The sequence below is a fragment of the Eptesicus fuscus genome, chromosome 9 (assembly GCF_027574615.1).
Source record: "Eptesicus fuscus isolate TK198812 chromosome 9, DD_ASM_mEF_20220401, whole genome shotgun sequence".
Taxonomy (NCBI): Eukaryota; Metazoa; Chordata; class Mammalia; order Chiroptera; family Vespertilionidae; genus Eptesicus; species Eptesicus fuscus.
In genome coordinates this window covers 82,461,950-82,483,626 of record NC_072481.1, presented here as the reverse complement: position 1 = coordinate 82,483,626, position 21,677 = coordinate 82,461,950, and the positions used below count along the sequence as shown (strand labels likewise).

Here is a 21,677-nt window from a genome sequence, read left to right as displayed (position 1 = left end):
GACTTGTCATAAATTTCTATCACTGGCTCAAACATCTGCCCACTGATCTCAATATCCAGCTGCCTATTTGACATCTCTACTCTGATATCACAAAAGCTTTCTGATTCAACAGATCCCAACTCCAACTCACAGTTTTCTGCTACCCTTTCTCAGTTCTCCCCTGAATGTGCTGGCTCCCTCCCAGTGTTCCCCATCTCAATGACTGGCATCACTATTCATCCTACTGTGTAAGTTGAGACCTAGGAGGTATCCTGTGTACCTCCTTCTTCCCCCTCCGTTCATTTAGGTTGTCTCCATAATCTGTCAACGTGTCTGCCTAAAAACGTGCTCATCAGCCTCTACCAGGTGTGCAAGCAGCCTTCTGAGGCAGACTCTACTCAAACTGCCTCTTGCCTCCCCCAATCCATTCTCCATATAACGATCAATGTGGTGCCATATAAATCTGAAATGTTCATTCACTCCTCTCCTCACCCACCTTAAAATGTACACTCTTTGATGGCTTCACATTGCTCCTCCGATAAGGATCAAGATCCTGCCCTAGCTGGTTTGGCTCAGCAGATAGACCGTCGGCCTGTGGACTGAAGGGTCCCAGGTTCAATTCAGGTCAAGGGCACATGACCGGGTTGCATGCTTGATCCCCAGTGGCAGGCATGCAGGAGGCAGCTGATCAATGATTCTCTCTCATCATTGATATTTTGCCCTCTTCCTTCCTCTCTGAAATCAATAAAAATATATTTAAAAAAAAAAAAGATCAAGATCCTGTTTGGTGCCCGGCCGGTGTGACTCAGTGGTTGAGCATTGACCCAGGGACCAGGAGGTCACTGGTACCATTCCTGGTCAGGGCACATGCCCGGTTTGCATGCCCGAGTTGTGGGCTCAATCCCTAGTGGGGGGCATGCAGGAGGTAGCCGATCGATGATGTTCCTCTCTCATCGATGTTTTTATCTCTCTATCCCTCTCCCTTCCTCTCTCCTTAAAAATCAATAAAAACATTAAAAAAAAAAGAAAAAGAACCTGTGTGGCCACTTGGCTGGCCCCTGTTTCGTTTCCCTCCATTCTTCTTCCCCGTGCTCTCTCCACTCCAGCAACCCGGCGTCCTCCATTCTTCAGATCTGGGCACAGTGTCACTTCCTCTGGGAAGCTTTTCCCAAAGCCCTAATTTGGTGAGATCCCAGCATCGCTGCCCCGGTGACTCACCATAGAAGCCCTTCCTACAGTTACATCTTATAGATAGTTCTGTATGTGGTTAATGACTGTCTCCCCCAGCCCTTCCAGTCTTTAAGTTCCAGAAGGGCAGGGCCTCGATCCGTTTTTGCTCATCTCTGTACCCCAGTGCCTAACACAGAGCCTGGCCCAGAGCTGGCCCTCAAATAATTTGTGAAATGAAAGAATGAATTTACATTTGAATATGGCTGAGTAGATAGCATTTGTTTGTAAGAACAGATCTGGACAGGAATGAGATAGAGCTGATGACTTAATTCCAAGGACTTGGAGGGGGGGCAGGGAAGAGAGGGGGGTTCAGGAGGTAGAGTCAAGACAGAACTCCCACATTATCTCCTTCACAGTTTTGCCGTGTGCCCAGCTCTACTTCCATGTAGGTACTAATCTGGCTAACTCTCCGGAGTGCCAACTTGAGGTGCTGCAAGAATCTAGAGTGCCTTCTAAACTTCCATGGACGTCTATATCATCTCCAACTTCCTTATCATTTTATTATTATAGTCCAGCTCCTGAAAATTGTTGGCCCAGTTTTAACATGCAAAATTTTAATCACTATTGTGCTCCTCTTAGCTGTCAGCTCCTTAAGAACTGTGGGGTGCTCGTCCTCAATGGGGCTCTTAGTAGATAATGGGTAGATTGGTGGATGAAAGAAGGAAAACAAAGGTTAAAATTCTTATGACTTGGTGATCTCATCCAGGGCTCTCAAACTCAGAGCCCAAGGGCCAGAATGATTGGAAAGGAAAAGAATTAGGACAAAGGTCGCTATACTCACACATGATATCTAAGTGCTGGGGACTGGGCTATCGCCCAATCTAGAGGCATTCAGGTGGAAAATTCTAGCATCTGAGCATGCTAAGGAGAACTTGCAGAGTCAAACCCAGCCCAGCAGAGATCAGTTTGCAGCTTCTGACTAGTAAGTCATTATGGTTGTGGCACACAGAATATCGGCCCCCTAAAAGATGTCCATGTCCTAATCCCCAAACCTATGAGCATGTAACCTTTGATGGCGAAAGGGACTTTTCAGCTGTGATTAAGGCTCTTGAGATGAGATTACTCTGTATAACCTGGGTGGGCCCATTGTAATCACAAGGGTCCTTAAATGAGTAGGCAGGAGGGCCAGAGTCAGAGAAGGGTTGCAGGAGCAGCTCTGCTGGTTTGGAACAGGCACAGGGGGTACAGGAAGCCTCTCAAAGCTGAGAAAGGCCAGGGAACACTCTGCCCTTCTTCCAGAGGCTCACACTCCTGTTAACGCTTGCTTTTGGCCCCATGAAAAGCATTTTGGGCTTCTGACCACCAGAACTGTAAGATAATAAATTTGTGTTGTTTTAAGCCACTAAATTTGTGCTAACTTGTTACAGCAGCCATAGGAAGCTAATACACTGGTTAAGAATATTGAGACTACAGAGACAGAATGCCTGGATTTAAGTCCTCGTTCTGTCTTGTGCTAGCCCTGTGACCTGGGGCAAGGTACGCAACTTTCTGTGCCTCAGTTTCCCCATTTGTACAATGGAAATGATAGTCCACACTACCTCAAAGGGCTGCTATGAAGATTAAATTAATTAGCACACATACAGTTCTTAGAACCATGCCTGCACATTTTAGGCATAACATCAGCATTAGCTTATTAAATCACTATTTATTATTTGCAGAAAAAAAAGAGCACAGACCCAGCAGGATCCAGTGCTTTGTCCAAGGAAAATAGGCTCAGAGCAGACCACAACTAGAACCCAGACCTCTTAGCCCCTATGCTGTTTACAGCTTTGTCATTACAATGGCGAAATATCACTTTCCTACCGAATCTCATTTTCAAAGTCAAATAGCTAATTATAGCACATGCCCTTCAGGAGGACTTAACTACATGTTACAGCTATGATTAGCCTGGAGGTCCTCAGACCCTTTCAAGAGAAACAAAACATAAAGGCCCTCATTAGAAATCATGTGTGTTTGACTAAACGCCCGCCTGGTTAATAACAGAATTTTCTCTGGCTATAGTTGAGTCACTGTTGTCTTGTCCGCTCCAAACATAACCCATAAGAAAAATGAAACCCAGACAGAAGCAGGCAGCGTGTCTGAAATGGAACGGATAGGCTGCTTGGCACGAGCCAATGGGTGAATTCTGCAGACACTTCTGGCCTAGACTCCAAAACAGTAGCCTGACTTCCAAGAAGCAAGCTCCACCTTGAATCTGGAGGGCTTGTTCAAAACATTGTCTCAGAACCCTGGCTTCATTCAACACCTGGGTGCTACCAAATGGCCCCATCCAGGTAGCTGTGCATCCCTGTAAAAGAAGCAAGTCTTCTTAGGGAAGATAAATTGAGAGCCTCTCAGAAGCTCATTCTCAGTGGAAAAGTTCCAGACCATTCTCCAGTGGCTGCATTCCAGACCCCTGACGTTTGCTCAGTTGTGTGATCTCAACTGCAGATGAGAACCCAGTTCAGAAAGGACTTCAAGACTGCTGAGTCCAAGTTTAGAACCTCCGATACTGTGAATTTCCAAACGTGCAGCTGTAAACTTAAAATGCTTTGGAATACAGTTTCTAGCAGTTTCCAGAATGCTGACCAAAAGTTCTTTCTCTGGCGCTGAAGCCCCCTCCTAGCTGTCTGTAGCATGTGGTGTTGATATTGGGGTATCACGAGCCAACTGTTTTCTGGCCCAGCTCAATAGAGAGAACTGCAAGTGACAATAGCATCGAATTTAAAATATTTGCACTGACATCTGAGTGTCCCGATCCTAACGTGTGAAGATCTGGCACTTTAGACACCAGTTGCAGATACTTGGGGAGGGACCAGAACCTCTACTGCGAGGAGAGCGCTCCTTTCCACCCCATAGGTCCCAGAGGAAGACTTCGAGAAGCCTCCAGCCCCTTCCACGATTACCCGCACACCTCATCCCAATGGGGGATGCAGAATGCTGGGTAATGGAGGGGTTGTGAAAGAATTCCCAAGAGCTCCAAAAATACGAATGCCTCAGAATGCCGAGGCCCACTGGGTTTGTGTTGGCCATTCCTGGAACGTCACACAGGCGTACAAGCACGTAGTTCCTCCCCTTTGGTGCCCTTCCCATTCTCTGGTGAATTCTACTCGGTCACTAGCGGTGCCTGCCCACTGTCTGTCCCCACCCCCTGCTGTTGCATCATCTCAGGTTCATGGCCTTGGTGTGTTCCACTAGATATGGTTAAATTATGTGCCGGGCAATAGGAGTGTCGCTTGGGTTCCTGTTCAGTTGTCATTCCAGGCCTAATTGGCCTGTAGTGATGGGTGGAGATGAGAAGAAGAGCAGCTATTGTTCTTTGCAGACAGACAAGCTTCTTGCATCTCCCTGGGGCCATGGGCCTCTTTACATTCTAACAGCTCTGCACAATCATGGCAGGAAGCAGGCTCTAGCCTCAGGGCTGGAGAGAAAGGCAGAGGCCAAGGTCCCAAGTGTGGAGGCCACAAGGAAAGAAAGGGACTTCTGTGGAGAGAAGTCCCTCGCCTGAGGCACTGGAGGAGCAGGCTGGGAGGGGCCTGCAGGAGGAAGGGGGAGGGTCCGCTGGTGCCGTGACGTGGGGCGCCTGTCCTGGGGTTGAAATTGAGGAACTGAGTCTGTGGTCTAGTCAGTCCTTCACAGCCCAGGATGGAACAGGAACTGGGGCCACCGGCTCTGCCTCATGTACCTACGAGGGGAGAGATTAATGACCCACGGAGGATATGATATGGTCCAAAAACTTTTCCTGGACTTTTTCCGCAGGCGGCTAAGCCAGAGGCCTACTGCAGAGGAGTTGGAGCAGAGGAACATTTTGAAACGTAAGTGACTAAGCCCGTGGCAACCCTGATGTTTGTGTGGTGGCTTTAGTTATGATTTAGTGGCCGGCCGCAAGGTCTGTCCCTTGTGCCTGGGTGGAAACGGTTGGGAAGGTGGCGGCTGAGGCTCCATCCCTGCGTGTCAGGACAGCCAAGGCCAGCTCCCCACCGAGGGCAGGTTCCAATCCACGTGGCTCCTTAGAAGCTCCAGACACCCCTTCCCTGTGGTGGGCTGTAAGTCAGAGAGAAGCTGAAAATGTGTTGTGAGAGCACTGGTCACCCAAGGATTGTGAGGTGAGTTAGCGTGACCTTTAAACCAGAATTGCCTTGCAAACTGCAAATACTACATTGAAGGCAAAAATAAGGCAAATGGCCATTTGAAACCTGGGACTAGAAGATGTGACTTCCCGTTGCATCTGGCTGCTGTTGATCAAACCCTCCTCCCTCTGAACAATGAATTTAAAGTCTAGGGAAGCATTTCCAAGAAAAAAATGCTTTGTGTTCATTTCTCATTGCCCCCACCCCGCAAGCTGGCTGCTGGGGTATCTGCCTAATGCCCTCATTCAAGAAAAACTCACTCACTGTTGCTGTGGCTGTGGACAGAAAAAATAAACCAGCCCCTTGTTTGGTTTAGGACACAGAGATATCTGACTGTGTACAGAGAATCCACTTGGTGCTTGAAAATGTATGGATATATAATTTTAATATTACATAATCTGTATATAATATTAAAAGAAATCAAGTATCTCATGGACACAGGTACAATTAAATAGTAAAATCTCTGCTCACATTCTACTCAGCCATTGCTACCACTCTCACAAACAGGTTTCGCAAGATGGCCAACAAATATTCTTAGTGTAATTCACTACCCTGTCTTCCTACCCGCACATCCCCTGCTAATTTCTCTCCAGAAAAGAGAACTAGAATTTCATAGAAATGCTCAGCTGCGCACGTGCGCCCGCGCTCACACACGCTCCAATCATGTGAAAGCTGTTTGCGTGGGAGGGTATTTCCACTCAGAGCAGACTGAAATGTTCTTGGTTTTACGTCTCTCCCCTTCCTCACTGCGGTCTTTGACCTGGTCAGCAGACCTGGTCGGCGTGGGATAGTTCACTGAGGGTGAGCTGTTCATTTCCCCCGGGAGGGCTGGGGGCCGGGGCAGTCCCTCCAGAGCTCTCACCGGGGTGACTGCCCTTGGCACCCTGCCTGCCACCTGTGCCTCGGGCCACTGCTTCCCTCCTCAGTGGCTGCTATATTTAGGTCTGGCCTCTCTCAGTCTAGAGTGCACTTCACAGACTTCCTAGGTCTCTAGGAATTTATGTATATATTTCTAACAAGGGGCACCCACTAAGGTTTGAAAGCTTAATATGCTGTAAACAGAAAGCTTAATATGCTGTAAACATCTGGAAATCATGTTTTCAGATGATTTCCATGGTCAAGAAAGCACTTTTGGCCCCAACCTGACACCTGATCTATTATACACTCTCCGTCGTTGGAGAGAAAGAAAAACAGAAAAGCTTCTATTTATTCCTAAAATAACAAATCAGGTAAATGTGCTTCCTCCTCCCTCTGCCACTTCACCCCCACGCACGGGCCTAACAGGGATCTGTTGTCTTCTGAAGGAACGTCTATACATGGGCCAGACTACATTGGGGCCTCTGACTGACTCCTAAACCCAAAGAAGCTAAAAACTTCAGGTTTCAGAAAATAGTTCTTCTCAGCAAAAGCGGGGGTTTTGAAAAGAGGTGGTGTCAAAGCCCCAGCTCACCTCTGGCTTCCTGAAGGCATAGCTCACACCCCACAGCTCACACTCCCCAACCCTCCTACCGCCCCCCCCCACACCCCCCCACACCCCTACCCCCCCGCTAACCCAGACCCCTGGGAGATCGTGGGCTCGCCCCTTGCCTTGGGTTTTTATTGCCATCCAGAAAAATACATCTTAGAGGCAGTTGCTCATGGCGAGTAAGCCTGGGGGAGGCTTAGATTCAGGAGATCCAGGCAGCTTAGAAGAGTGTGTCCATGTTTTCCTTCTAGGTCCTTCTCGTTCAAATAGCTGCATGTTGCCGAAACCGGTTTGGCTCAGTGGATAGAGCGTCGGCCTGCGGACTCAAGGGTCCCAGGTTCGATTCTGGTCAAGGGCATGTACCTGGGTTGCGGGCACATCCCCATTAGGGAGTGTGCAAGAGGCAGCTGATCGATGTTTCTCTCTCATCGATGTTTCTAACTCTCTATCCCTCTCTCTTCCTCTGTAAAAAATCAATAAAATATATTTTTAAAAAAACAAAACAAAACAAATAGCTGCATGTTAAAGAACCACTTGACCGGATTCAAACAGCTTGATCATTTCACAGTTCCAAAACTTGTTGGAAATAAACCCATTTTTCCTGTTGGCTCTTATTTTTCCCCTTCATTCTGGAACATTGTTTCCTAAACATGTTTTCTTTTCTTTTTTCCCCATCTGATTGTGAAGCAAGAAATTTTTAGTGGACCCTCCATCGAATCGCTCTAAAGCTTATTTTCTGAGTTTAAATCATGTGAGGAGCCATCTCTCCAGGGGTGCTAGGCAAGGCACTCAATGAAGCATGGTCTGGGTCTGGCATCCAGCCCCACCCTGCCGGCCCTGCAGTCAGTGCTTGCTTTGTCAGCAGCCAATGAGGCACTGTGCACACCTGAGCACACAATGAGCACACTCTGATGGTGACAGCAGGTGTGATGACGTCATGGGCCTGGCCTGGCCTCTCCCCCCAGTTGCCTAGTGGGGTTGCCTTGGTATCACTGGCCTGAGAAAACATTACCCTGGGTTTGTAAATGGCTTTGAACTAAAGGTATAGATTCCATAGGTGGTCTTGGGGCCCCACCCCTGAGAGGGACCTAGGAGTTGCACATAGGCGATGACAGCTCTGTGCTCTGTCACAGAATGCCACTCAAGGCTTGGAAAGGGGCCTGTAGGGTGAGGAAGCCCTGACTAGAGCCTGAGGCCAGTGACCAGTAACAAGGAGGAGGGCCAGACACTAGGGCAGTGTCCCTGGTGAGAAAAGAGTGGTGCTGGCTGTCTAATTGGCCGTGTAGCCTGTGAGCAGCCACTTCATCCTCTGGGCTTTCCCATCCTCATTTACAAACTCGGAGTGGGAGGCTTGGTGGTTTCTCAGCCCCTCGTGGCCCTAATACTCTGCACATTTTAACCAAGTGCCCGAGCAGCCCCGGGCACCCCCTACCCAGACTAGACCTTTCCCTCCCTGCCACCTGCAAATGCAGCTGTCTGGGCTCTCCCCTTCTGCTGAGTCTTGCTGTCTGCCGCCCAACTTATTTATCTCTGTAAGGTTAGTGCATACTAAGATGTTAATGGCTAACTGGTTTCATGGGTTTTTATCCAAAAGAAATTTGCATTTTTATAGGAACTCTGAGAGGGAGATCAGATCTTTACATCTAAAGGAAGGAGCTTTTGTGTGGGTGGCTAGGGGGCGCTGTGGGGCAGGCTACCGCGGGGACCTCGGCCCACGGCAGGCCATGGCATTTCTGGTGCTGCCCCCATACAGCATCCTGATCCCCACAGGGATCGTGCCCCTGAGCTCTGCGCTGAACGGCACGGTTCCTCCCGCGGGAGGAGTGGCTGTGGCTGCTGCCTGCCGTCAGGGCTGACAGGAGGGCAGGGTGGGACCCACTTCTGTGCACAGGGGCTTCCCTCTGTTAAAGATCTGCCCTATATTGAAACGACTGAATTGCAAGTGTGCACGATACGATACATTAATTCAGTTATTGAAATACAATTAAACACTAGTGATTTTTTCAAGATCCAGCAGGTGAAAAGCAGAGACCTTTGACTCTCATGCTTTTAAACAATATTATACTTAGAGCCATGCTTCCCAGAAGGAAGTGATGTTCAAGGTCACTCCGTTAGCTGGAAAGGAGAAATAAGCCCCCGGGTTCTGTCCTGCAAACCTCTGCTCCCTTCCCCAGACCCTCTTAGCTGCGGTCCTGTAAACATCTGATGAGCAAGTCACCCACATATTAAGCTGGTAACGTGCAGGCTCCGGGGCCTGCTCCTCTAAGGCACTCCTTAAAAGTCCCAATGCAGGCAGTTGTGCCCCACACTCTGGCCACACACATGCTCAGTGGACTTCTCGGAAGATTCAAAGAATTAATGGAAGCAGGGCTTGCGAAAGGTGAGCGTTTTGAAATTCCTCTTCGTGCAGCCAGGCTGGCCTTTGAGTTCCTCCTCTTGTTTCTGCGCAGGTGACAGGCACCCTTACGGGCCGGTCTTGGGTTCTACTCCCACAGGGCACCGACCCGAGGGCCACATCACAATGAGCCCTGCAGGGACTGTGAGGCTGGGGCAGAGTGGAGGGGGGCCCTTGTGCTGTCCAGAGAAGGGAGCCCCACCTCACTGCTGACAGCACCCTGCTCTTTTAGGACCTCCCTCCTTGTCTTACAAGCTACACCTCTCACCCAGCAATGCTGCCGGGAGACCGGAAACCCCAGGTGACAGAAAGGAAGCAAAATAGGCAGGTCAGCCTGCTCACCGCCAGTTTGAAAGTGTCCCCTGAGGCAGAACCAAGGCCAGGGGAGGAAGCATAAGGTTTCTCTTCCCCTCTCCTAACCGTGATGTGCTCGGCCCGGAGCCTCGAAGGCTCATAGTATGCCCCTGTGTGCAACACTGTCTACAGAATTGAAAGCATCTTAAATGTTTCTTTCAGCTCGGAACGAACAAGAGGAACAAGAGGAGAAAAGGGAGATCAAGAGGAGGCTAACTCGAAAGGTGAGGAAGTTCCCGAGCACTGGGGCAGGAGAGGGAGGGCTGCCGTCCGCGCCTGTGCCCTCTGCTGGCCGCAGTGGCCTGCAGCTGCCCGGCCCACGGGGAGAATCGCCCCTGGCAGAGTGGGCAGCTGTCTTGACTCTCCAGGACCTCTCCACAGGAGCCTGGTCAACTCAGCTGCGTGACCTTCGGTCTTGTCTGGTGACATTCTGTGGTGCTTGATTTCTGTGACACTCACCTGCCCCCAAGCAACTTGATGTCAAGTGCATTACATTTTCAATGACAGTGAATATTTTATTTTTAAAAGCATACCATTAGCCATCAAGCAATCGGAAACTCATAGTCAAAAGCAGTAGTAGTTCGAATATAAGTTATTTGCTATGACCTTGGGAATTTTCCTTGCCTCCCTGATACTATTTCCTTGCCTCCTTACCTATTAACTAAGAACAGTTTAACTTGATTATGCTAAATCAATTTGGAGTACTGAATCAGGAAAAAGCCTAAAGTACTGATAAATATCTGAAGATGTTTGAAAAGCACTTAAGATAGAAGCCATAAACTAGAATTTTTATATATTTTTAACCCCAAAAATAGTTGGCTTGGCAATGCACTGTAGACCCAAATGGATTTAATTCTACATGAGTGGTCTCTTTAATAAGAAACTCTTATTGAGGCTGTTCCTGGATGCTGTTGGCAAGTTTAATTAATTGATGACACACAAGGTATAATAGTATGCTCTGTCAGACGAGAGTGGTTTCAGTCAGCCTCCTGCAGTGACCAAGGTTCTCAAAACTCAGAGACAGTTACAAGTCGCATTAAAATTAATTTTTAAAAGGTTTATTAATGGATGCTTCTCCCTAGAAATATTATGCAAAGGAAGACATTCAAAGATCCTAAAATATCACACCAATTACGGAGGTGATGACTTGTGTTTCTCAACACGCTCCTCTCCCTTAGCGCATCCCAGACTTCTGGCGATGAGCCAAATGCCATCCCAATGGAAAGGAGCAGGATACACAAGTGCCTGAGGCCAGCGACAGGCTGGCATGCTCCTGGTGGGAACTAGAGCAAGAGCTAAGTGAGCTCACTTCATCCAGGCGCCCTTACCTCAGCCACCATCTGATTCTTTACCGTACTGCCGTCCAGTCTTTGGACACAGGGCACCTTTGTCCTGAGAGTGAGTAGTGAGGACGATGGGAGGGGAAGTATTAGCTTGTTCTAAGTGTGACCTTGAAATGACTACAGTATCAAAGAGAGGTTCATTTCTGATACAGAAAGGCCTATGCCCTCAGAAAAAATTGAAAATCCAGTTTTCATGAAGTTCATTGGAGTTGATTGCTGGCACCCAAAAATTCTCCTACACTTTAGGGTTTCCAAAAACTAAAAATAGGTAAATATTTAAATATCCAGCTAATTCTTCTCTCTTTGAAAGAAGTATATAGCCTGGCCGGTGTGGCTCAATGATTGAGCATCGACCCATGAACCAAGAGTCCTCGGTTTGATTCCCGATCAGGGCACACGCCCGTGTTGCAGGCTCGCTCCCCAATAGGGGGCGTGCAGGAGGCAGCCAATCCATGTCTCTCTCGTTGATGTTTCTATCTCTCTATTCCTCTCCCTTCCTCTCTAAGATCAATTTTAAAAATCACATTTAAAAAGTATATATAGTTTTGTAGAGAAAAATTGCATCATTTGGCAAGGGGAAAGGGAGGAGGGTTTCCTCTCACACCCATCTCCCCTGGGGGGGGGGTGCACAGGGACAGGTCTCCCAGGGAAGGTAAATGCCTCTTCCTCCTCCTGGTCTCCTGTCCTTCCCCGGGGACTGGCTTGGGGAAATGGAAATAATGAGCTTGAGTGAAGGGGTCAGCTTTAAGGGAGAGACTAGAAGCAGCTTTCACCTCTCTTTGTGGAGAGAGACGTGAGCTCCCAGCAGGTGGAGAACCCACACCTCCGGGCTCTGGGCACCAAGACCAGACGCCAGTGCTGGTGGCTGCTGTCCAGTTACTTCCCGCAGCCCGAGGATTCCCTCCTGGCAGTTCTAGTCCATTTTAATGTACGCGTGAGAACGATAAAACACAGTGGCTGATGCTCACAGCCACAGACCAGCCCTTTTCTCCAGCCAGATTGGTACTCACCTAAAAATTGTGTTGTCTTTTAATAAATGCCTTCCTCCCCCTTCAAAAAAAAAAAAAAAATGCTATCTAGCTAAATGGACAGAAAGATGGGAAGAGAGGAAGGAAGGAAGGAAGGAAGGAAGGAAGGAAGGAAGGAAGGAAGGAAGGAAGGAAGGAAGGAAGGAAACCCACTTCAGTCAGGTTATATTAATACTGAAATATGGGTCTCAATTAATTACTCTTGTTGATTATTTGGTTGCAAATATCATTGCTGCCATAGGTTGATACATAGTACTACCAACCCCTGCTCTTCCCTCTTCCTCCAGTCCACTATCCCTAGAAAATCAACTCTGACTCCAAGATCACCTCCTCCGCATCTGAGGAAGGACCCTGGGTTCACATGCCCCGGTGGCTACAACCAGCCACAAGCTGAAGGGGCATCTCCCGAGCCCCACGTGGCAGGGGCTCGAGCCCACGCTCACACAGAGTCCTGAGGCCGTTGGCTAGTTGGCCCACACACCACCTGAGACTCTCCCGGCAGAAGTCCCCTCCTCAGCGCCTCCCTCGGCACTTGGGGAGGTGCTTTGCTGACTTGGAGAGCTTGTGTCTAAGGTTCCCAGGGAGCTCAGGCATGAAAAATGCTCCCTGACCTTCAGAGCTAACAGTTTTCTGTTCACACCAGTCTCTGCCATCGACAGGCTATTAGTAAAATCCAGGTCGTGATTTGCAGAAATATAAACCACAAATTCCATGCTTAACAACTTTTTGGTATCGTGGCACACTTTGAAAGAATACCTTTTGTCCAGCACCCTGGGGTAAACCTTGCAAGTCCTAAGCAGCACGAACTGGGGGTTTTGCGTGGGAACCCTCCTGTGCCTGAGGTAAATGAGGTAAACGTTCAATGTTTTTATGTATTTTAATGACAGTATGAAAGCTCCCACACTCACAGTGTACAGCCCTGCCCGTGGAGCCCGGGAGACCTCTGGTTTCCTGTGAGGGGCCAGCACTGAGGCCGAAATGTCCTGTCCCAGGAGAACCACGGCTGCTCTAGGGCAGACCAGAACCACCTGGAGGGGGAGCTCCATCGTCCAGGCAGGTGGGCCCTGTCCTGGCCCCAGAGGCCTCTGATCCCCAGGTCTTCCCACCACGGGCCTGGAGGGAGCTGCGGCTGCCTTGGTCCTGTCTGCAGCCTTGTAAACCCTTCGCCATCCTGTTCAGTTCCAGCCAGACAGGCATCTAGTCGTGCCTTCCTTTGCGGGCCGTTGGCAGCGAGTGGAGCGTTCGGCACCAGGAAGTTGTATGGCAGCGGCATGAGACAGTAAACAAGCCAGGTGGCTGGATTCCCTGGTGTGTGTGTGTTCTGTAGGCCATTGTGGTAGGATTGCATCTACCTGTGTCTTCCATTAATAGGACTAAATACAGCCCAGGGCCTAGAGAAAAAAGTTGCTTTTAAATAATATCGGTGAAACGTGAATTGACAGCATCCGAAGGAGAGGGCAGCTATGTTGCTCCAGAAGAGAGAAGCCCAGGGACAGGAGGGGGCAGTGGAAACATCAGCCTTATGTGACTGAAGTACAAAAGAGGGTGTCGGTGGGTGACATCGGGAGATGGTTGAGTTCTCTTTTCACGGTTTCCGTCCCTCACCGCAGAGCGATCCGAAAGGCCCATCCGAGGCTTCCTTGGCACAAACTGGGCCTAGCTCTGCCTTCGTGGGTTGGCCTTTCATTTCACTTGACCTTCCTGAGGACCGGAGTCTCCTCCGACCTGCAGACCACGTTTTTGTGTCTGAAACGTTTTTGTATGTGAAATGATGCACTAGCCCATCTTTCAGAGAGCACTACATTTGACACATATGTGGACTCACAAATCCAAACTAAGGTAAAACCTTTGTGTAAGATTCCTGTCACCTTGATGTGAGAAATGAGACAAATGTGGGAAAACCCTCAACAGACACCCATCCCCCCAGGGCAGGCTGCTTGCAGAGACCAAGACACTGCCATGTTACCAGACAGTCCGGCTGTGCACAGGCCTCGAGGTGGCTCCAGCAATAATGTAGCTCAATGAACAGTAAAACACTCTCTCTCTCCTAGGAAAGTCCAGGTGCAGGAGTAGGGAGCCCTGCCCCTCCCTTGCTGCGTGATGCATAGTGGCCTCTCTGGACCTCATTTTGCTCACCTGTAAATCCACGGGTGGGCAAGTGATCCAAACTTCTCTTTATGACCGTGCCCCCCTCTTCCGCCTGCAGCTCAGCCAGAGGCCCACAGTGGAAGAACTTCGGGAAAGGAAGATCCTCATCCGCTTCAGCGACTACGTGGAGGTGGCTGACGCCCAGGACTATGACCGCAGGGCCGACAAGCCGTGGACCCGCCTCACCGCTGCCGACAAAGTAAGGAGAGGGGCAAGGAGAGGGGGGCAGGTGCCCACACCCAGGTTTCGCCCCTACACTGGATTCCTCGCTTGCTGCCTGGGATGCTGCATTGAAACGAACAGCAAAGCACGGCCAGGGTCTCAGGAATGGAGCGCTCAGTGCCCGCTGGGCAGGCTGGGAGTGCCGTGTCCCCACCACCTTTCACCAGGGCTCCAGATAATTGGGAGCGGTCACTGAATTGATTCCTCACCGCTCCGGAGAAGGAGCAAGACGGACACATAAATATTGTGCCGTTTTACGGGAGAAGGAAAGGCAGTGTGGGAGATGCTGCCCAGAGGAAAGAACAGCACCTGTGGGGCACCCAGCTGACCTTCTGGGTAGAGCCACCGGCTGTAGCACCCACAGGGGTGTCCCAAAACCAAAAGGGGCTGAGGCCACTGTCCTGGTAAAGACACAAACCACAGAGACAGCAAAACATGTCCCTGCACTAAACCTCCATCGATTAGAAAGCAGAATACAAACAATCTGAAGTTGAGTTTGTTTTATAAGAAATGCAGTGATGCACATGATGCCATTCTTCCCTGCCCATTAGACCTCGTATTAGAATTAAACTCTGCTTGGTCATTGTTTGTGATTCTAGTCCAGTCACCATGAGGAACTGGAGGGCTGGGACGGGCAGGGGAGCCGCTGCACATAAGGAAACTGATGAGGTCAGAGGCAGAGACCTCCCGGAAATGGCCTCCCACATGAGGTCAACCCACAGATTCTGAAGAGTGGAAAACTCTGCCCTCCTCTTAAATGCAGCACCATCTCTTCCCTGTGCAGGAACTCGGTGAGGCCCCAGGAACTGGCCCAGACAGAGCCTGCCCCCCAGGCGGTGGTTTCTGTATAGACCCCAGAGGAGGGCCCTGGCCCTGGTTCTCTTGCTCACACTGGCTGAGGTGCGCTTGCTCACCAAGGGTAGGGGTGCCGCAGGTGTCAAGGGCGACTCCAGCTCTGAGGAGCTGTTGGGTGGGGAGCGGACCCAGCTCCTCCCAGGCTGCTGGGGATGGGAAACTGGACAGGGTGCCTTCCTTCTAAGAGGCCCTTAGACGCTCACGTGCCTTCCTTTCAAGAGGAGCCACTGTGATGCTCCCTAAAGACTTCTCCAGCCTCCAACTCTCAGTGCTTTGACATTCCCACCAAAGCAAATGCCGACCTTAGGAAGAGCTCTGCGGAAGGGCACACATTTAAAACTTCTGCCCCTGGCATTCCTGTGTTCCAGACCCTCCTCATCTGTCCCTGCTCCTGGCTCCCCAGCCCTCCAGGTGGGCTGCAGCCACGTGGGTGGGCAGTGCTGGAAAGATGAGGTTATTCAAGTTTATCGCAGAATATACTAAGGTTCTTCAAGACATCCCATCTACCCGTAATGGTGAAAAATACTGCCTCAGCTTCAAGAGTCATGAAAGAGCAGAGGGTTTACAAATCAAAGGGAAGGAGGGCGACCCTGCCCTTCTAGAAGTATCTACTGTGAGGCACTGAGTGGCTGTGATGAGTTCAGATTGTTTACCTAAAGGAAGGTGAGAGGTTGACATATTATTTTTAAAAATATGTGTGTGTGTGTTTTTTTTAGAGAGAGAGGAAAGGAGAGAGATAGAAACATTGATGACAGAGAAACATCATTGATCGGCTGCCTCCTGCACAGCCCTCACAGGGGATTGAGCCCGAAACCTGGGCATGTGCCTTGACCTGGAATCAAACCCGTGGCCTCTTGGTTCCTGGGTCGATGCTCAACCGCTGAGCTACATTGGCCAGGGACATTGAAGTGTGTACTCAGGAGCCCAGGAGTGTGGGCAGGTGTGCACACTATGGATGCCAGATGAAACAGCTCTGTGAAGAGAGAAAGAAGACGACGCCCTGGGCAATATCCCATACAGAATCATTCTCGGTTTAGATTTAAGGGCAGGGAGAGTCATAGTAGGTCTAACAGATATCTCAGGTGATTGGGTTTTTTTCTCCCAGTGAAAACTCCACTTTGTATGGCTTTGTCAAAGGAAAAAAATAGAAATAAAATAAGAAGTGAGCTCCTTCCCATCTGCCCCCTCGGCATACTCATGGGCTTCTCTCCATTCCAGGCTGCCATTCGGAAGGAGCTGAATGAATTTAAAAGCACTGAGATGGAAGTTCATGAGCTGAGTAGACATCTAACAAGGTTAGTATCGTGGTGTGTTTTTCCTTCTCAAGTTGTAATACCTACTTCCAATCGACCTGCCTGTTTCTGGGTCCAAGCAGTGTGGTGGGTGTGTGAAGGAGAAGATAAAGGTTCGCATTCAGTTCCCACTGTGGCCACTGAAACTGGGGTGAGGGGCATTCAAGGCCCAGGCTGAAAGCCACTTTTAACTCATTCAAACTGAAGAGCTAAGTGCCAGACCACCACTAACCCCGAGGTGGGTTTCACAAAAACTTAAGCCGAGAAGAAAAGATCATTGTCGATTGACCACCAGATGGCAAAGGCCAACCCTCGTTCATTCCCTGTCATTCTCCCAGGTGGTCTTGTGTGGTGCTGCTTGGGGAACTGAGCACAGAGAGGTAATGAGCTTATGTAGGGTCACTCAGTGACAGAATAACTGACAATTCTTAGACACTCCCCTTGGGGGAGCATTCTGAGAAATGGTGCCTGGACTTGCAGACACAAGGTTGAGGTCTCCACCTCACTGCCCAGTCCGGGCTGCGGGCCACCAGGGCCATCTGACTAGTCCGTAGGAATTCTGATTAAACTGTTCCAAACCGAAGGTGGATTGGGTGGGTCTCAGGGTTCTGTGGGGTGTGCCCTGGTGGGAGATGTATACCCCGCTCTGCTGCCAGAGGCAAGGACTCTGAGGACGGAAGAAGTGGGCCGTGGAACCGGACACCTCGGCAGCCACTTGGTCTTGATTCACTTATTTCTTTTCCCAGGTTTCACCGACCTTAACAGTCAAATTCCTCTTGAGTGCTATGCTGTCTTCAAAACATAAATTTATAAGAACCATAAGTGCTGGTATTTATTCACTTCCCATCACGATGTAAATCTTCTGAACTGCCTTTTTTAAAAGAAGGAGAAGGAAAGGAAAAGAAATACAATCAGGATTCTGTTTGAGAAACGCGATGGTCACCGCTCCGTGGTCAGAGCTGCTGGCACCACCACGGACCCTGAACCGTGCCCGTCCCCGGCCTCGCGGAAGACGCTCAGCCCTGGTCCTCGGGTGCCGCCTTCACTTAGGCTCCAGCGACCTTTCCTCAAAAGCACCTGTCACCTAAGTCCAAAGAAAGCTGAGGCACTGGGCGTGGCCTGGGAATGACTTCGAGAAGCAAACGATCTGGTTGGCCGATTAGGCTTGGCTTCTGGTTTGGGGTCCCCTCAGGAGGAGGGTGCTGAGAAGGGAGCACTGTCTCAGTTGCCCTGTCCTCTCCCTCCAGCCACCCTCCTTCCAGTGAACAAAAGGGAAGAGCCCTTGTCTGGGGGAGTCTGGATGACGGTCACACCCATCCTGTCCCCTCGGGCGGGGCGGAGCTGCCCGCGGGAAGCTCTGGGTTAGAAGGGGAGAGTTGTCATCTGCTCAGTGAACAGCCCGATGTCACAGGTGATCTTCTGCACACAAACAGCCACTGCTAAGGTGCGCCTATGGCATCACGTGTATGAGCGTAAGGACCACCTGGAGGGCATAAAGGCTGGGGTGGGAACTCCGCTTGGCTACTGGTCTTCATTTTCTCTGCCTGCCCCAGGGCTGGTGACCGTGTGGCTCGGAAGTTAATGGCTCCCGAGTACAGGCCCCGCCCCACACACATGTAGGCCAGAAACCATTCCTGAAGGACCGGCCTTCTGGTCACTGACGGACTGGTACTCTAGAACCACGTGATGGCCTTCCAGTCTCCTTTCTTTGCACTGAGGGGTCTCTGTGGGTTTGGCATAGGCCAGAACTGGGCAGACAGCAGCCGTGCCCGCCTTGTGCTGTCCTTCCCTGTTCACGTTTCTCCAGGGGGGACCCTTTCTCCCTCGTGATGTTGGCAAGGGTGATTGGAGATGCCTCTCTAACTGCCCCCCTCACCTGGGACCATAGGAAGCAGTGCTGTGTTGACTGAGGGACCCCGAGGGTAGCATGTGCCGTGAGAGGAAGGACAAGCCCCAGACCCTGAGAGTTGTCAGGAGGCCCATTGCAGCCCCTTTTTCCCTCCTGACAGAGCTCGTAGGGCCCCCATCGCGAAGCTCTGCCCGGCCTCCCACTGTCACCGTGGTCTCACAGTCTTTCCAGGCGATGGTTCCCTCTCCACCACACATGCCCAGGATTTAGAAGGATGCCAGCTTGGCCTTTATAGCAAAGAGTTAACCAGTCCCCACCCCGACCTGCGTGGGAAGGGAGTGACTGCTGGGAGTGCGCCCTCCAGTGAGGCCGTTTACCTCCTGCAGGCATCCGCAGCTCCTGCGGCCGGCACCACCCGGGGCTGTGCGGGTGCGGGGGGGTGCAGGGGGCGCGGGCAGCTCTTCAGGCAGTGCCCACCAGCCGCTGCACAGCTGTCCTGTGCTTTCCTCACAGCGCCTGGCACATGCCACTGCCCATCACTAGATCCTGTCTTCTTTGCTGAATCTTAATAGTTCTTGATGAGAGTAGAAGTACCGTTCAGGGGAAATGTGTGGCTGTAAGCACTATCTTCCCAAAAGGCCTCCTGACGTCTGAATGTGCAGATGGTGTGGCGGAAGATGTAGGGCTCTTGCGTTTGACTTCTCTGCAGCGGGCACGTGTTCTGGGCGGAGCTTGCCCAGAGCTGAGTCTGCGCTTCCTCTAACGGGCTGCTGTGCTTCAGGCGACTGGCAGTGCCCTGGCAGGATGGGCAGGCCTTCCCCTGGCCCAGGAGCGAGTCCTAGGGGAACTCATTCCATGACCTGGACTCCTCCCACCCAGGCCAGTGGCTTCTCTGCTGGCCTTGCTTCTTGGGCCTTTCTGATTCCCTGGGGACATGAGGCCCAAGTCAGTTTCCCTGCGGCCCACCTGCCTCCCAAAGTGCTCTACTGTGCAGTCCACTGTGCACAGAAGGAATCGAACACGTTCCCCTTCTCTTCCTGCAGAGCACCGTTTTCCACTTGCAGGACTTAGGGTTGCACTTTCTACGCCAGTGAAAGCACCCACCCAGATGTGGGTAGCTTCAAACCCACTGTATGTGGCTCAGCAACCCCCGTGGACCACAGTGTGGCCCCTCTGCTGTCCCTTTCCCTTCCTGAAATCTTGAGGAAATTTGTAGGAATCTGTCCAAATTTCTTTTTTGCCACATTGTTCTGACAGTTGAAAAATGTGTGTTAATTCCCAAGATGACAAATCGACATTTACTAGAGGTGGGGGGTCGGGGGAGAGATGGTCTAGCTGCTTTACAATGCTTTCCTTGTCTGAAAAAGCTGCTGTTTTCAAGTAAAGGTTTAGTTTGTGTGTATAAATTTCCAATTGGGCCTCTTATCATGAAAGGAAAAGTGTGAAACTCCTCAGATCAAAATGTTTCCTTCTGAAAAGGAGACCTTGCCCCGACCTCCCCGCCTGTCTACGACAGAACAGTGCCATCGGCCGGCCCGGCCTGCGTGCTCTTCTCGAAATTGCTGTGTTTCTCCCAAAGGCCCTCAAAGCCCTGGAAAACCTTTAAAACTTTAGCCTTTATGTCAGATTAGAGAAACCAAACGGTGTGACGGTAGTTGTGGTGAGAACCTCTGAGTTTATTTTTCTCCCGCTTCCGAACGTGTATATTTGCTGAATGAAAATCGTGCTGTGTGCTTGATGAGCGGATGTCCGCTCTCCCTGTGCACAGCCAGTGTGCGAAGGTCACCTTACATGAAATGACTTTTTCTTCCCATTTGTCTGTCAATCCCCAAACCGGTTGCTTTTCTCCAGTTGCTCCCCGGGTGTCTGTACATAGTTTGTCTTTGTATAGGAGCGCGTGCTCGTGTTCTAATTCCACAGATGACGGCTGTATGAGGAAGACGATGTAAATAGAATACAAGTTAAACTGGACCTCTATGGCCTAGGTTTTGTACATACAGAAACTGCATGGTATTTAAATTATTGTTTGTCTCTGATGATGTATGCAGTTTCTTTAAAAACAAATCCAAAAAAAAAAAAAGTCTAAAAAAACCATTTTCTTGCCTCCTGTGTGTTGTATTAACTACAGGAACCACGGAAAATACTTGGCTTGCCCGGGGAAGGCGGCGGGGGGGGGGGGGGGGGGCGGTGGCAGGGCAGGGCAGCCCATCAGCAAAATCCTGAGTTGTGGAGACAGGCCAACCTCATACATCTGGTGTGATTGGGGAAGGAAGGATTGTTGCACGTGAATTAACTGTCTAGATAACATTTGTAAGCCAGGACTTTTTTCTTCCAAATATTTTCTTAAGAATGTCTAGAATGCACTGTCCAACTGTCCTTTAGTAATCTGGGAGTAATGAAAGTGCATTAACTCGTAGCTCAGTCATCTGGGTAGTATCAGACACCAGACGGCCTTAAGTTACAGCAGTGCCTTGGGGGGCCTTTGGAGCGACACTGCCCGGAAGCCAGAGCCTCAGACCATTTTACTCTTTGAATACTGACGTCTGACTTCTTCCTTGAGAAGCCTGAGAATTTGTCCTGTAAAGCGAAGGTCTCAGGGAGCAAGAGGGGCTGCAATACTTGCTGGCTGCACTTTAGGGGGTGAAATTGCTGGGTAACATATCCTTGGTCCGCAAACGTAGGAGTGTGGCTCTGGGAAGGAGGAACCCAGCTCATCGCTGCTCTCTGACCCTCACTGGGAATCACCCTGGAGCTTGTCAAAGTGCAGGTGCCAACTCAGTAGGTCTGGGGGGTGGAGGGTGGGGCCCTGAGAATCTGTCCTTCTAACTAGCTCCCAGAGCATGCGGGGGCCCCTAGTCCAGGGAGAGGTGGGGAGAACAGTCCAAGGGGAGCCGCTTTTCCTTTGCCTGGGAATCTCCAGCCTCGGAGAAGACCACGTGCGCTGTGACGTCTGCTGGGTTGGCCTTCCCGTGGGAAGTCGGCATCCTGCAGCACTGCATCTGAGTGTCTGCAAGCGCTCAGCTCCACGGGCTCCCGGCCCAGAGGCTGGGCAGGAGTGGCCACAGCAGGAGGGCGTGTGGTGTGCAGGATTTCCCATTCCAGGCTCCTCCTCACTCTGCCTTCTCACCTCCAGAGCTCCCACGTAATAAATGTAACTGTCAGGGCTTGGCTGCCGGTATCCAGGTGAGTGAAAGGGCCAGAGAGAAAAGCCTCTGCAGAACTCCCAACAGGCCCTGCCTTGCGAGAGGGAAGGAAACTGGCCTCCATCCAGAGGGAGCCCTTTCGGAAGGAGACGGAGGGCGTGGCTGCACGTTCTCAGTAGGTGGAGGCGCTTGGTGTGTCCCCCTCGGACCTGTTTACACCGTCCTCGGGGAGAGGAGCGGTCTCCCGGTCGCAACATCTAACTGG

The 21,677-nt window shown here is 50.7% G+C and overlaps 1 protein-coding gene across 1 annotated transcript in view; it reads left to right on the top strand.

Moving 5' to 3' along the window:
• Positions 1-17,242, top strand: part of PHACTR1 (phosphatase and actin regulator 1) — a 508,392-nt gene extending 491,150 nt beyond the window's left edge. The window contains exons 10-14 of the mRNA XM_028152411.2: positions 4,948-5,003; positions 9,695-9,756; positions 14,110-14,250; positions 16,347-16,423; positions 17,167-17,242. Coding sequence (XP_028008212.1) covers positions 4,948-5,003; positions 9,695-9,756; positions 14,110-14,250; positions 16,347-16,423; positions 17,167-17,182 — 352 coding nt within the window. The 3' untranslated portion in view covers positions 17,183-17,242. The remainder of the gene's footprint in view (positions 1-4,947; positions 5,004-9,694; positions 9,757-14,109; positions 14,251-16,346; positions 16,424-17,166) is intronic.
• The last annotated feature ends 4,435 nt before the right edge of the window (positions 17,243-21,677 follow it).